We start from the raw sequence: 13,298 nt of genomic DNA, 5'->3' as shown, positions 1-13,298 counted from the left end.
TACAAAACTGCAGATGTTCACAATTTGAAACAAAAACAGAAAATGCAGAGAACCTTCAGCAGGTCAGCTGGTAACTGGAGAGAACAGACCAGTCGATGATTCAGGTCCCGCTTCAAAACACTCCCTTCTGTTTTAACTTTGAATTTTGTCCAAAGATTTAAATTATTATTTCCTACCCATAACATCCCCAGCTGTATGAGAAAGGATGATTCTCCTGTTGCTATTAGCCAATAAGGATGTGTCTCTCTTATTGAATGTGAATGAGGCTCACAGTTCAAATACCTACGAAAAACAGCAGCTTGGCAATTCTTTGGACACATTTTTTTATCCTGAATATATTTGTCACTACAAAGATTTTTATTGTAAAAATACCTAAAAAGCACTTGTTTCTCAGGAACAACTTTGCAGAAGTTTCTAAACGATTTACAGTTTTTATGTCAAAGATGTTTATTTGTACCAGAATGATATCAAAGATACATGTGTTGGTGAAATTCAGTTAACTGTTTTTGAATCAAACTGATGACAATGCAATGTGGAGTCCAAGTAGAATGGGTTAGCCCCATCAATGATGTGTTTGATGTACTTGACAAGTGGGAAGGTAAATTTAAATGCATCTATGTTCTTCGGATTATCATTTTTTTGGTCCTCTTGAAGGTTTTGGCACTTGGGAAGTTTCACCTTTAGATGCAGGATATTTTTTCTGTCCCTTAGCAGCAGCCTTTTCCATCTTGAACTGAAATATAGGATTATGCATTAACTATCATAATAAATGTAATATTGCAACAATCATGGGTAAAATTATTTCGCATTAACGCATTCCACCCACAATCAACTAAAATCTAAATTTAAAGTTTATTTATTAGTCACAAGTAAGGCTTACATTAACACTGCAATGAAGTTACTGTGAAATTCCCCTAGTCGCCACATTCCGGCGCCTGTTCGGGTCAATGCACCTAACCAGCACGTCTTTCAGACTGTGGGAGGAAACCGGAGCTCCCGGAGGAAACCCATGCAGAGATGGGGAGAACGTGCAAACTCCACACAGACAGTGACCCAAGCCAGGAATCGAACCCGGGTCCCTGGAGCTGTGAAGCAGCCGTGCTAACCACTGTACCACCGTGCCACCAAAAAAAAATCTAGTCATTTTATTTATTACTAATTTTTAAAAAAAAATTTTATATACTTTTCCAATTCAATCAAATCAAATCCAATTCAGAGTCTCAACAAGTTGAGACATTTCAGATCCAGGCTGACAAAACCACCCTGTCCTGGGCCTGATCTACATGAGCCAAGCTGATTGGAGAAGGGGGAGGTTCCTCCTCCAAAACTTGAGCTCATTTGCATCTTAGCCAAAAGGTCGAGATGCCACTTTTAAAAATTGCTTCATATGAAACAAATGAAGCTTCAGTGTAACCTAATGACCTCAACCAACTGCAGCATCCTCTCCATACTACACTTGATCTTAGCCAAAAGGCCGAGAAGCTAATTATTGCCTTATCTAAATTTTGACAGGGCAATATTATTTATTATCTTCACTTTACAAACTTACTCACTTGACTTGTACCTTTGCCATGCACCTGCAAGAAACTTTTTAGCATTTTCTACTTAGTCTAAAGTTGTAGGTGCAACATCTATTTTTTTAATACTTTTCCAATTCAATCAAATCAAGTCCAATTCAGAGTCTCAACAAGTTGAGACATTTCCAATCCAAGCTGACAAGACAGAGTCTCCACTCCTGTCTTGGGCCTGATCTACATGAGCCAAGCTGATTCGAGTAGGTGCAGACTCACCTCCTCCAAGGCTTGATCTCATTTGCATCTTAGCCAAAAGGCCGAATTGCCGCTTTTAAAAATTGCTTCAAATGAAGTTTAAATGTAATCTAATGACCTCAACCAAGTGCAGCCTGTCCATACTACACTTGATCTTAGCCAAAAGGCCAAGAAGCGATCATCTATATATACTTTTCCAATTCAATCAAATTCAGAGTCTCAACAAGTTGAGACATTTCCGATCCAGGCTGATAAGACAGGGCATGCAAGCCTCTACCCTGTCTTGGGCCTGATCTACATGAGCCAAGCTGATTGGAGGAGGTGCAGGTCTTCCTCCTCCAAGGCTTGATCTCATTTGCATCTCAGCCAAAAGGCCGAGACACCGCTTTTTAAAATTGCTTCATACGAAACATATGAAGCTTAAATGCAACCCAATGGCCACTACCAAGTGCAGCATCCGCATAACCACACTTGATCTTAGCCAAAAGGCCGAGAAGCGATCATCTATACTACTTTTCATGACATCTTTGGATATATTAAAATAACTGTGCTTTGCTCTTTTAGCTCCAAATGGCACCAAGTTCCTTTTGCAGTGATTATTGCATGGCTTTAGTTAGACATAAATTAGGCATATTTAGGAATTGGCCACTTAAAGTCTGCTTCCCGTCCAGCTTCAATTTTGAGTAGCCGGAAGGTCACCATGCTTGGGCCTTGGGGAAGAAGGGGTTGGTGTACTTCTCTCAAAAACCCCCTTTTCACATTGGGAAACCCCTCCCCCAGTACTTCCCCCCAGTGGCTGCTCCCTTCCACCTTGGGGCCTACCTCCCATCCCTGCATGAGCTTCACCACCCATCCCTTTATCCAGTCCTAGATTCTGGAACTGAGAATCTGGTGACTGCTTGTAGCCCTGGCCACTGCCGCCCCTGTGAGGAGTGAAAATCCTATCTCCAGTGCTGTGGGGCTGCTGTGATTGGCAAGGATGCATTTCCCACTGCTACTTTGGGTGACGGTATGGGAAACTCTGGCATTCAAAAAATCCTGCCTCTTGGTTTCTCATCTCTTTCCAAGCCACCAATGAGCTCATCTTTACCATTAGAGTCACCTTCCTTATCTTTGATTCCATTTTCACTTAATTTCTGAGCATCCAACTTTCTTTCTGGTCAACATGCTAGCTGTCTCCCCCTCTCTTTTTCAGTTCTGGGCAGTACACCTGAGAAAGAATATATTGGCTTCGATGAAGTGCAATATAGATTTACTCGAATTTACTAGAAAATTAGTCAACACCACATGCTCACCCTCCACTCCTCTGTACTTACACACTACCACTTTCCTCTCTTTTCTCTTTCTTCTTTTTGCCTGGTGGTTCCAGGATCAAAACTGGCATCGGATCCCTTTCCCATCCCCCCCAAACAGACATCGCCTGCGTCGGACCCCTTCCCACCCCCCAGCCACAATTGCCTGGCCATGTCCCTTCTCCCCTGGGGACTCCACTCACCTTTACGCCCCCCGGGATCTGACACATCTGGGTGAACCTGTTATAAATCTCGCGTTGTCACGTTGGCGAGATTTGAAAATTCGGTGAGGTGGGAATAAATGGCGGGGGGTGGTTAATGATATTTAAATTTATTTTAAAACATTAAAATGAGGGTCTCACCCTTTGTGGACGCGAACCTGATTACATCGCTGGTGAGGGAAGGTGAAAATCAGAAATCACTATCTTGCCGGCGAGATTCCCGATTTTCGGGTTTCACCGGATTTTGAGCACCCGTCGCCATTTCCACAGATGGGTAGTGAGGGCTCAGGATCACCCCACCCCACCACCCCCAAAAATAATTTGAAAAGAAAGTTGCACAAGAACTTCAGGATGAGAAGCTTACAGGATTATAGATTTTAAAAAAGGATGTGGGGTTTTCAAACAGCCAGTACAAGTACAGCAGACCAAATGGCCTTTTTCTGTGCTATAATTTTCTAAGATTCTCTTAAGGTTTGGGCAGGAAGATTGGTTTTGTTCTTGATAATATACTCCATCCTTATGAGCCTGATTCTGACCTACTGAGGGTCAGAAAAGCACCCCAATTTTAAATGGTACTTCTGTAGGTAATTAAGAAGCATAGTGAGGCTGCTGATCATAATCCCTGATGACCTAGTTGTCCAAGTAAGGATACATAAAGATAATACAACCCAAGTTGTCCTGCACAATAGGCAAGTCATCAATGAAAACTCTAGATGACAAGAAGTACTCTGAAGCTAAACTTTCAATGACATTCTTGGATTGTAACAATAAAGCTTTTAGATCCATGGTTACCAGCAAATCCTTCAAAGTTTTAAAAATATGAATCCACATAATATTTTCACATTTCAGGGGCCTTATGTTCAAGATTGGATGGACTTATTGTGACTTTTTAGCAAATCAGATTATAAGAAGAGGAGTAGACCATTTGGTCCTAAAGGTTAGTTAAATTTTGATGAATTCCTGTTTCAATATCAATTTCCTTGTGATGTCCTCCACGTTGTGCTCTTTCTCTACTGCAAATACTGATGCAGAGTAATTATTTCACATGATCCCCATTTCCTTATTTTAATTTATATCATCATCATCCGTTTTTAAGGGACTCACATTGCTCTTAACCACTGTCTTATTTCCCAACTGTAAAAGTTTTGTGATAATTTTCCTATCCCTTACAAGTTTCTTTTCATACTCCCCTTTTGTAGCCCTTGCTATTTGTTACCCTTAGCTGTTCTTTGTTTCCCTCTAATAAAATAATACATCTTCCTTTTTGGAAAGCTATTTCAGAAAGTGATATTGCTACTCAACGAAATACATCATAAGTTCTTTTTGCATTTACTGCACTGATGTGACCATACCTGTTCTTGGTAACGGCTTTCAAAGTAAGCCATGTCTCGTTCCTCGGCTGTGGGAAGGTGAGCGAATCGACTTAAACCATAAACATCTGCAGAAATACCAGGAAGTTTTTCAATACAGTTATTCATTAGCATGTTCAACAAGATGAATAGATTACTTAATTTGTAGAGATTTTATACTGCATATAAATATTTGAGTATCTTCTCCTGGTACAAAATTATATTAATTTGAAAGCCGCAAACATATTTTCACTCAGAAGACTTGAGTTTCGGGGGGAGAAAAGAAATGATAGAATTTTAGTTGCTCCGAAATATTTGTTACAGATTAATGTGCGTGGCAATATAATTTAATATATAGAACTAGGAATTTGCTATGGATTGTGTGTGAGTAAATTAGGGCAATATTTTTGTTTCCCAAGTACGTGCTATTATATTTTGATGTAATAAAAGATTTTTATGTCTTTTTGAAATCATAGAAACCCTACAGGACAGAAAGATGCCATGCGGCCCATCGAGTCTGCACCAACCACAATCCCACCCAGGGCCTACCCCCATATCCCTACATATTTACCCACTAATCCCTCTAACCTATGCATCTCAGGACCCTAAGGGCAATTTTTAGCATGGCCAATCAACCTAACCCACACATCTTTGGACTGTGGGAGGAAACCGGAGCACCCGGAGGAAACCCACGCAGACACGAGGAGAATGTGCAAACTCCACACAGACAGTGACCCAAGCCGGGAATCGAACCCAGGACCCTGGAGCTGTGAAGCAGCAGTGCTAACCACTATGCTACCATGCCGTGCAGGTAACTATCTATATATTGACATCATGAAAATGTTGCGCATGTACTTTATTTCTCCTTTTTTTCAACAGTTCACCCAGCAATTTATTATACTCATACTTCGCAAGAACACAAGAGGAACATCTGTCTGAGTTATCGACTTATAACTGTGTGGACAACAGTCTGAAAACAAATGGCAATGAAATGATTTATAATTGTGAATTTTAGAATTTTAATATGTTACACTAACGTCAAGGCCTGGCAACTGTGCGGCTTATGTAGGCAGAGTAGTGGTGGTGGTGGTGGTGGTGCAGGGGGTGGGGGGTTGGGCAGATGTGGTGGGAGTGCAGTTGGAATTATGGGCGAGATGACATTTTGAACAGAATGTCCAATTTGCTGTCAAGTTTTATTTGCCCTTCGGCCCAGGTAGAGTGACTTCCTGGCAGGCAACCTGATCGACAATCTTGGCTTCTAGCTGGGAAGGAAGCACTCTGGAGGTCCTGGGACCAGGCAAATGTGATCCACAACCCTGAGAGCAAGGTTGGCCCAAGCCTGCAAGGAATGGGCATGCATGATCCTAGATCATGGAATGTGGCGGGGATGGAGATGGGTATGGTTTCCAAACATAGGGGCCTTTAAATGAAGGTGGGGATTTAAGTACAATCTCTGCTCTTCTTAGCCCATAAGCAGTGCTACAAAGTCGCTTCAGCTGCAGGGTATCATTTACATAATCTCAGACCTCAGTGTTTCCGAAGGCCTGGGAAACCGGGTAGCTGTATAACCTGCTAAGCCGGTTCAGTAAGAGGCTACCAACTCCATTAACATGTTTAATTTCTCAACCTGCCTCCATAAACACTGGAATTGAACTGGTCGGGGTCGCAGTTCAGAATTTTTACATTTCACCCCTACCTGCTCTTAGCCCACCCTTTTTTGTATACTTAAATTCCTTTTCTAAAGTATTAGTTTGGCTTAATTAGTTGCATTCTTGACACTGGGTCAAAATGTTTTGAGTACCAAAACAAAATTGGAGTACAAAGTCTAATTGGCAATACTGCAGTACTGAGATGAAAAATAAAATAATTTGCCTTTCCAATGGCTTATCACATCTTCAGGACATTGAAAAATACTGCAGATTCAATTAATTACTTTTGAAATCGCCAGGGGGCAATTCTCCCAAAAGTGCTGAATTGGCGGGAAAACTGGTCTAGATCATGACTGTTTTTTCAGTGCAACTTCAGACCCAAATCTCCCCACTCTGTGCAATGCAGAGGTCACAATCGTGAATATCATTAAAAGCTCAGAGGGCGGGGCCTATTCACGCCAAAGAGCCTGAAATCGGCAGGATGAGTGCGTTCATGCCCGTTCATTCAGCCTCTGATCTTCGGGTAAGCGTTCTCCAAGGCGGCCTTCATGACACACGACAGCGCAGAGTCACTGAGCAGAAACTGATAGCCAAGTTCCGCACACATGAGGACGGCCTAAACCGGGATGTTGGCTTTATGTCACACTATCAGTAACCCCCACAGCTTGCCTCCTGGACTTGCAGAACCTCACTGACTGTCCTGTCTGGAGACAATATACATCTCTTTAACCTGTGCTTAATGCTCCCTCCACTCACAGTGTCTGTATCTTTAAGACCTGGTTGGTTGTAGAGATTTGCATTCTAATCAGTATTCTGTAACTTGATTTTGTGTCTCTGTGCCCTGTTTGAGAGCAGATATCCACTCCATCTGACGAAGGAGCAGCGCTCCGAAAGCTAATGGCATTTGCTACCAAATAAACCTGTTGGACTTTAACCTGGTGTTGTTAAAGCCCCTTCCCCCATACAGACATCGCTGGCCTCATTGCTGGCCCCCACAAGCCCTCCACACACATCGCTGGCCTCCCTCCCCCATAGACATCACTGCCTCACATCTCCCTCCACACACAGACACAGCTGCCCGCTCACCCCATGCCCCCATGGATCCGAATAATGCGGGTACCCAATCCTTCCATCCCTTGAACACACTGTCCTCACTGCTGCCCTGCAGAGAACTTGCGTTGTGCTGACATGCGCAACCCCACCTTGTGATCATTCCCTCTCTTGAATGGGAGCCTTGAGTATTGCACCCCACTGGACACAGCAGCCTATTGAATGGCAGCCAATCAGCACCCTGAGGGATGCATGACACACAGCTGAATGCAGCCTTCAAAATTTCCCACAAGTATTTGTTGCCAACGGGCCCTTGACTGGCCGCACTCACTGCACCTGCACTCCCCTAATAAGCCAGAGCTGTATATAAGCTGCAGGAATGGACACACAGCCAGTCACACTACAAAGATGTCTGCGCACAAAGCAGCACCCAGATTCACAGAGGCTGACCAGGAACACCTGCTAGATGCCATGGAGGAAGGGCGTGAGCAGATCTTCCCCAGCCAGGGCCCTCACCCAAGGAGAGAAAGTGGCAGAAGTGGTGAATGCCAAGAGCCTGGCACCATGCTCTGGCCAGCAGTGTCGCAAAAAAATGTACGACCTTCTTCGAGCAGCAAGGGTGAGTGAGCATCCCACTTGGAATCCCGCACATGCTTGGCATGGATCGCAAACCCTGTTTAAACACCTGAAGGGCATGCAACAAGTTACCCTTCCTCCAGGAACAGAATCTAACCCCTTCCCCTCACCCCTCAAGCAGTTCAGAGGTGACCGCTTTCCCCGAAACTGCCAGCACAATGCCCAAAGCACAGGCACGCATTGCGCACCATGCACTGTAATATATTAATGCTTGCTATCCACCTTATGTTCCCACAGGAAAAGAACATTCACAACACCAGGGAGACAACACAGACTGGTCGTGGTGTGCCTGACCTGTGGTAGCTGACCAGCATCAAAGAGTGTGCCATGGAGCTTGCAGGGGGTGATGGGCCATACCGAATGGTCACCAATGTCTAGGTCGGCATCTAGCATGCAAGTGAGCAGAAGCACACCCTCAACCTAGGTCCTCCTTGAAGTAAGTGTGGTGCTGCATAGAATGTTTTGTCTCCCTTCTCCAAATGTATGTTCTTTATTGCAGCTCTGGAGCCAGAGGAACCCGGCCCTTCAGGTGTTGCCACCGCCCCTGCTGCTCTGGAGCAAACTGCCCATGAGCCCCTGGATGAACCTCGGAGGATTCCTCCAAGGGCAGCACCACTGAAGTTGCACCGGCATGTACCACACAACCCACCAACACAGAGACTATCCCAACGGTGGGTACCTTTAGTGTTGAGGTTTCTGGGTCACTAACTGGTGAGCACATCACAGACACTGATGCACATCAGGCGGAGGTGGGCATATCCGAGGGCCCGGGCACACGGAGGTTTGCCGAAGGCCAGCTGTCCCCAAGCCAGCTGCCGGGCCTCTGGGTTTGTTCCTCCCAAGGCCGGTAGAGGTGCATCAGCAAACCTAGGGAGTTGTGGAAGGGTTGTCAGCAACCATGCTGTGACTGCAAGGCTGTTTAGGGGAGTCCAACAGAGTGCTGTCGCAGGAGGTGGTGCCAACAAAGTGTGCGAACCAGGCCAACACTGCAAGGGTGGAGAACGCAGTGAAAAGTCTGGCTCAGGGGTCTGTCCTCATGGGTGACAGGGTCCAGGCCATCCTGGAGACACTATGGGCCACGGGCAAGTGTGTTTCCGGCATCCGGGAGGCACAGCGTTCGATGGCCATGGGTGTCCGGGGCATGTGGGAGACACTGCTGGCCATGGCTGGGACTCTCGCTGGCATTCTGGAGATACAGCAGGCTGTGGCTGTGAGCATCGAGAACTGAGCCCAGGCTCAGAGGGCTACTGCTGAGGGGCTCCAGAGCCTGGCTCGCTCACAGAATGATGTAGCGGAGGGGCTCCAGAGCTTGGCCAAGTCTCAGGGCCAGGGCTGAGGGATCACACATCATGGGGCAGACGCATCTAGGCCTCCAGAACTGGCAGAGCCAGGTGACGCTGGAGCTTGTGGAGCTTAGTCCAGCCACCCTGACATCCCATGGAGTGTTCCCAGGGCCTCTGGGCACCCCAAGGGAGGAGGAAGGGCTTGAGCCCATGCCGGGGCCTTCCACCAGGAGATCTCGGACGTCCCGAGACCTTCCGATTTTCCCCCACTTCGTCACAACCCCTTCTTTCCACAGAGCTGAGTGGTCCCGATTCCCAAACATAGAGGTGCTGTCTGTTGAGTCTTGGAGACTCAGCCACATGTTAGAGTGCCTCCTCTACCTTCCCCAACATCCACCAGATCCTTGGTGCAAGTGCCCCCCCTCCCCCCCCATTATTGGCCAAAAAACAAGTGTCCCCAACCCTTACAGCTATGTGGGCCAGGGTGTCAGCATGCATTCGGAGTACATATAGGAGTCAGACTTGAGTGGCACCAGGGGCAAGATCTGGGATGCGTAGATTAGAGGGATTAGCGGGTAAAATATGTAGGGATATGGGGGTAGGGCCTGGGTGGGATTGTGGTCGGTGCAGACTCGATGGGCCGAATGGCCTCTTTCTGTACTGTAGGGTTTCTATGATTCTATGATCTCAGTGAGCACAACAGCAAGTCGTCATCATCCTCCAGCCTTCAACCAAGAATCGCAACCATTGCCAGCCCAGGCACATTAACAGGTTCAGATGTTTCTGAGGAATAGGGTAGTGGGACGACCGAGGCTGGGGAAGGGTGATGTGGTGGTTTGAGGGCCCAGGTTGGTTTGGAGGGGGAATAGCGGCTGCACTTGCTCCTGGGGTGAGGTGGATGTGTGGTGGTTGCAGCCCCTCACTGCACAACACCAGCCAGGTGAAGCGGGCTGCAATCAAGACGTCCCTCGCTGCCCTTCCATGCCGGACGCCTGCCATCGCCGCCCACCCTCTTTCCTCCGGCTCTTCATATGGCAGGACGTCCACCTCACCCCCTCACCGCTCCTCCTCCTCCTCCTGCTCCAGCTGGTCTCCCCACTGCTGGACAATATGGCGCAGAGCGCAGCAAACGATGATGATGCGTGAAGCACGCACAGGGTCATACTGGAGGGCCCCCCAGAGCGGTCCAAGCAGCGGAACTGCATCTTAAACAGGCCGATGCACGACTCTATGATGGACGGGGTGGCTGCATGGGCCTCGTTGTAGCGGGTCTCCGCCTCGGTCTGGGGCCTCCGCACAGGTGTCATCAGCCATGACTTTAGCGGGTATCCTTTGTCATTCAGTAGCCACCCCAGGAGCTTGGGCTGGTCTTCAAAGAGCCCAGAGATGTCCGACTGCTGGATCACAAAGCTGTCATGGACACGCCCTGGATGGCGTGCATCAACCTGCATGATCTTGAGCCGATGGTCGCAGACGATTTGGATGTTCAGAGAGTGGAACCCCTTCCTGTTCACAAATTGCTGCGGTCCTGCATGTGGGGTCCGCAAGGCGATGTGTGTCCCATCCACCGCTCCCTGGACATGGGACTCCCAGCAATGGAAGCGAAGCCAAGAGCCCAGGCCTCCTGCTGTGCACGGCCCACATCGAAATTTATGTAGTGCCCTGCCCGGGCATACAGGGCATCTGTGACCTGCCGCACACATCTGTGCACGGAGGCCTGGGAGATCCCAACTAGGTCGCCACTGGGTGCCTGAAATGAGCCGGAAGCATAAAAATTCAGGACAGCCGTAACGTTCATGTGAACAGGGAGTGGGTGCCCCCCCCCCCCCCTCCCCTGAGGTGCCAGGTGTGCGAGCACCTCACAAAGTTGTCGCACCGTGGTCTTGGAGAGCCACAGACGGCGAAGGCACATCTCCTCCGAGAGGGCTTTGAATGAATTGTGGGGTGTGTCTCCTTGGCCTCGGCACCCTCCACCTTCTGTGCACCCTCTCGGGAGTCTGCTCACCCACCCCCTGGCCCTCAGCGGCAGACCCCTGCCCTCCTTCCTAGGGATTGGTAGTGGCTACTCCTGCGGTGGTCTCTCCACGCCCGCCACCTCCTGAGCTGCCCCCTCCTCCTCCTCCGTCTCTGCTGCTACCAACAAGGCCAGCTCCAAATCGATCAGTCCGAGATCCATCTGCACTGTGGGGTTTGGAAAGAGCATAGAATGACGGATTATTATCATCGGCTGCATAGACCCAGCATCACCCCAATCCCTCCCTTGGGCCAGTACCCACTTGTGGGTGCTGGCAACACCACACAATACATGGTGTCATGCATGACCCGATTAGGGTTGTGTGAGATTTCCATCATGACAAATGCTGGCACAGATCATGCAGTTTGGTGGGCAGATGCAGCTGCGGCATCTGTTACAGGCGTGTGTTGCTGGTCCGTGTCACAGGGCAGGGACAGACTGCAAAGCAGATGTGTGCCCAGTGATAGCAGATTCCATGCAGTCCATGTCTGAACCTCTGCACCCCGGCCTGGAGCAGCAGCTGCTTCATCTGGTTAGGCCTCAGTCAGCACATGGTACACTCCTCCCCCACCCCGGAACACCAGCACTCAGTGGAGTCCCTGACCACGCCCCGCAGCAAGACAGTGCCACTGCAAAGTGCCCTGGAGAGGAAGGCTGAGCAGGACTCCTTGAGGGTGCCTCCCACACTGAGCTACAGCATTGCCTTGGAGGGGAGGGCTGAGCAGGACTCCTTCACGGAACCTCACCCAGAGAGCTCTCCCACCCCAGATATCACGGGTCCATGGGCCAGCACCTGAAGACAGCAGGAGGAAGCCTGCCAAGCATCTCCAGGACCTGCCTGCAACATCCCCTACGCTCCACGCGCAGCATTTACCTCCTCACGCTCGTTCAAGGTTGTCAAGCCAGGTTGAGACTTTAATATACTTACTCTGATTCACACCAAAGTAACATCACGTCAAAGAGGTGGGAATAGCAAACGTGGGCAAAGATTGCTGTGTCGATCCCGTTAATGGCATGCTAAGGTATGAAAAGTAATGCAAATCAGCGGCACGCCGGTTTTCTGCGTGGTCTCGGCGGCGCCATTTTTTTCCAGTTGGGAGATGCATGCGGGTTGTAAACACTCGCGGGGAACCCGCGAAATGGCCGACACGGGCATTTCCTGACCCGACCTGCCAGAAAATTTGCGGGTCGCGATGACAGTTTCTGTTGCTACCAGCAAACACAACAACCAGTCTACACACAAGATTCCATAAACGTCAAATTAATGAAATATAATGAAGCTTTGGTTAAAAGGTGAATGTTGGGATATTGGGAGAATTTCCTATTCTTTTCCTAGCAAACAAAGCTTTGATCCAACATCTCACCTGAAAGACAGCACCCTTTAACAATAGAGCATTTCCCCAGCATTGCACTGAAATGTCCATCTAAATTTTGTACTTAAATCCTACAATGGGGCTTGAAACCATAATGTTCTGGCTCAAAAACATGAGTGCTACCATTAACATAAACTGACTTCAGTAGCATTATTGGAGATGGTATTCTCCAAATGAAACATTTAACTGAATTCCCAGCTCATGAAAAGCAATTCAAAGAAAATGAAATGAATGTTAAAAAAATGGAATTAAATTGACATTGCATCTACTAGTTTTGATTTTTTTCAATGGCACTCCATTATAGAAAGGATATTAAAGCCATAAAGAACTTATAGAATGGAGTCGGTGTGATGTCAGAGATGGGAGCCTTTAGTTTTTGATGAGATATTGGGACTATATATTTGGAACAAGGTAGGTTAAGAGGAGATTTAATCACTTTTTTAAATGATGAATGAGAGATATTTGAATAGTAAAAAGCTATTTCCTCTGGCTGGGGAGTCGGTGACAAAGGGGTCATACATTTAAAATTATCACTTGGAAAAGGAGAGAAATTAGGCTGCCAGTGGTGTATTGGGGAGGATGCTTGTCGTCAGGCACTCAGTGCCCAATTGAGCAAACCAGCATCATAGTGGGAATGGGGAAGGCTAAAAACCACCCTGCCC

At 47.6% G+C, this 13,298-nt stretch overlaps 1 protein-coding gene and 2 pseudogenes across 1 annotated transcript in view; all 3 read right to left on the bottom strand.

Annotated features, from left to right (window-relative positions):
* Positions 1-631: 631 nt before the first annotated feature.
* Positions 632-13,298, bottom strand: part of fam221a (family with sequence similarity 221 member A) — a 49,386-nt gene continuing 36,719 nt past the window's right edge. Inside the window, exons 6-7 of the mRNA XM_078200544.1 lie at positions 4,635-4,720; positions 632-733 (exon numbers count right to left, since the gene is read on the bottom strand). Of these exons, the coding sequence (XP_078056670.1) occupies positions 632-733; positions 4,635-4,720 (188 nt within the window). The remainder of the gene's footprint in view (positions 734-4,634; positions 4,721-13,298) is intronic.
* LOC144481710 (U2 spliceosomal RNA) lies at positions 1,277-1,486 on the bottom strand (annotated as a pseudogene).
* LOC144481492 (U2 spliceosomal RNA) lies at positions 1,848-1,948 on the bottom strand (annotated as a pseudogene).

Source organism: Mustelus asterias, chromosome 2 (genome assembly GCF_964213995.1).
Source record: "Mustelus asterias chromosome 2, sMusAst1.hap1.1, whole genome shotgun sequence".
Classification (NCBI taxonomy): domain Eukaryota; kingdom Metazoa; phylum Chordata; class Chondrichthyes; order Carcharhiniformes; family Triakidae; genus Mustelus; species Mustelus asterias.
This window is presented reverse-complemented; position numbering and strand designations above follow the sequence as displayed.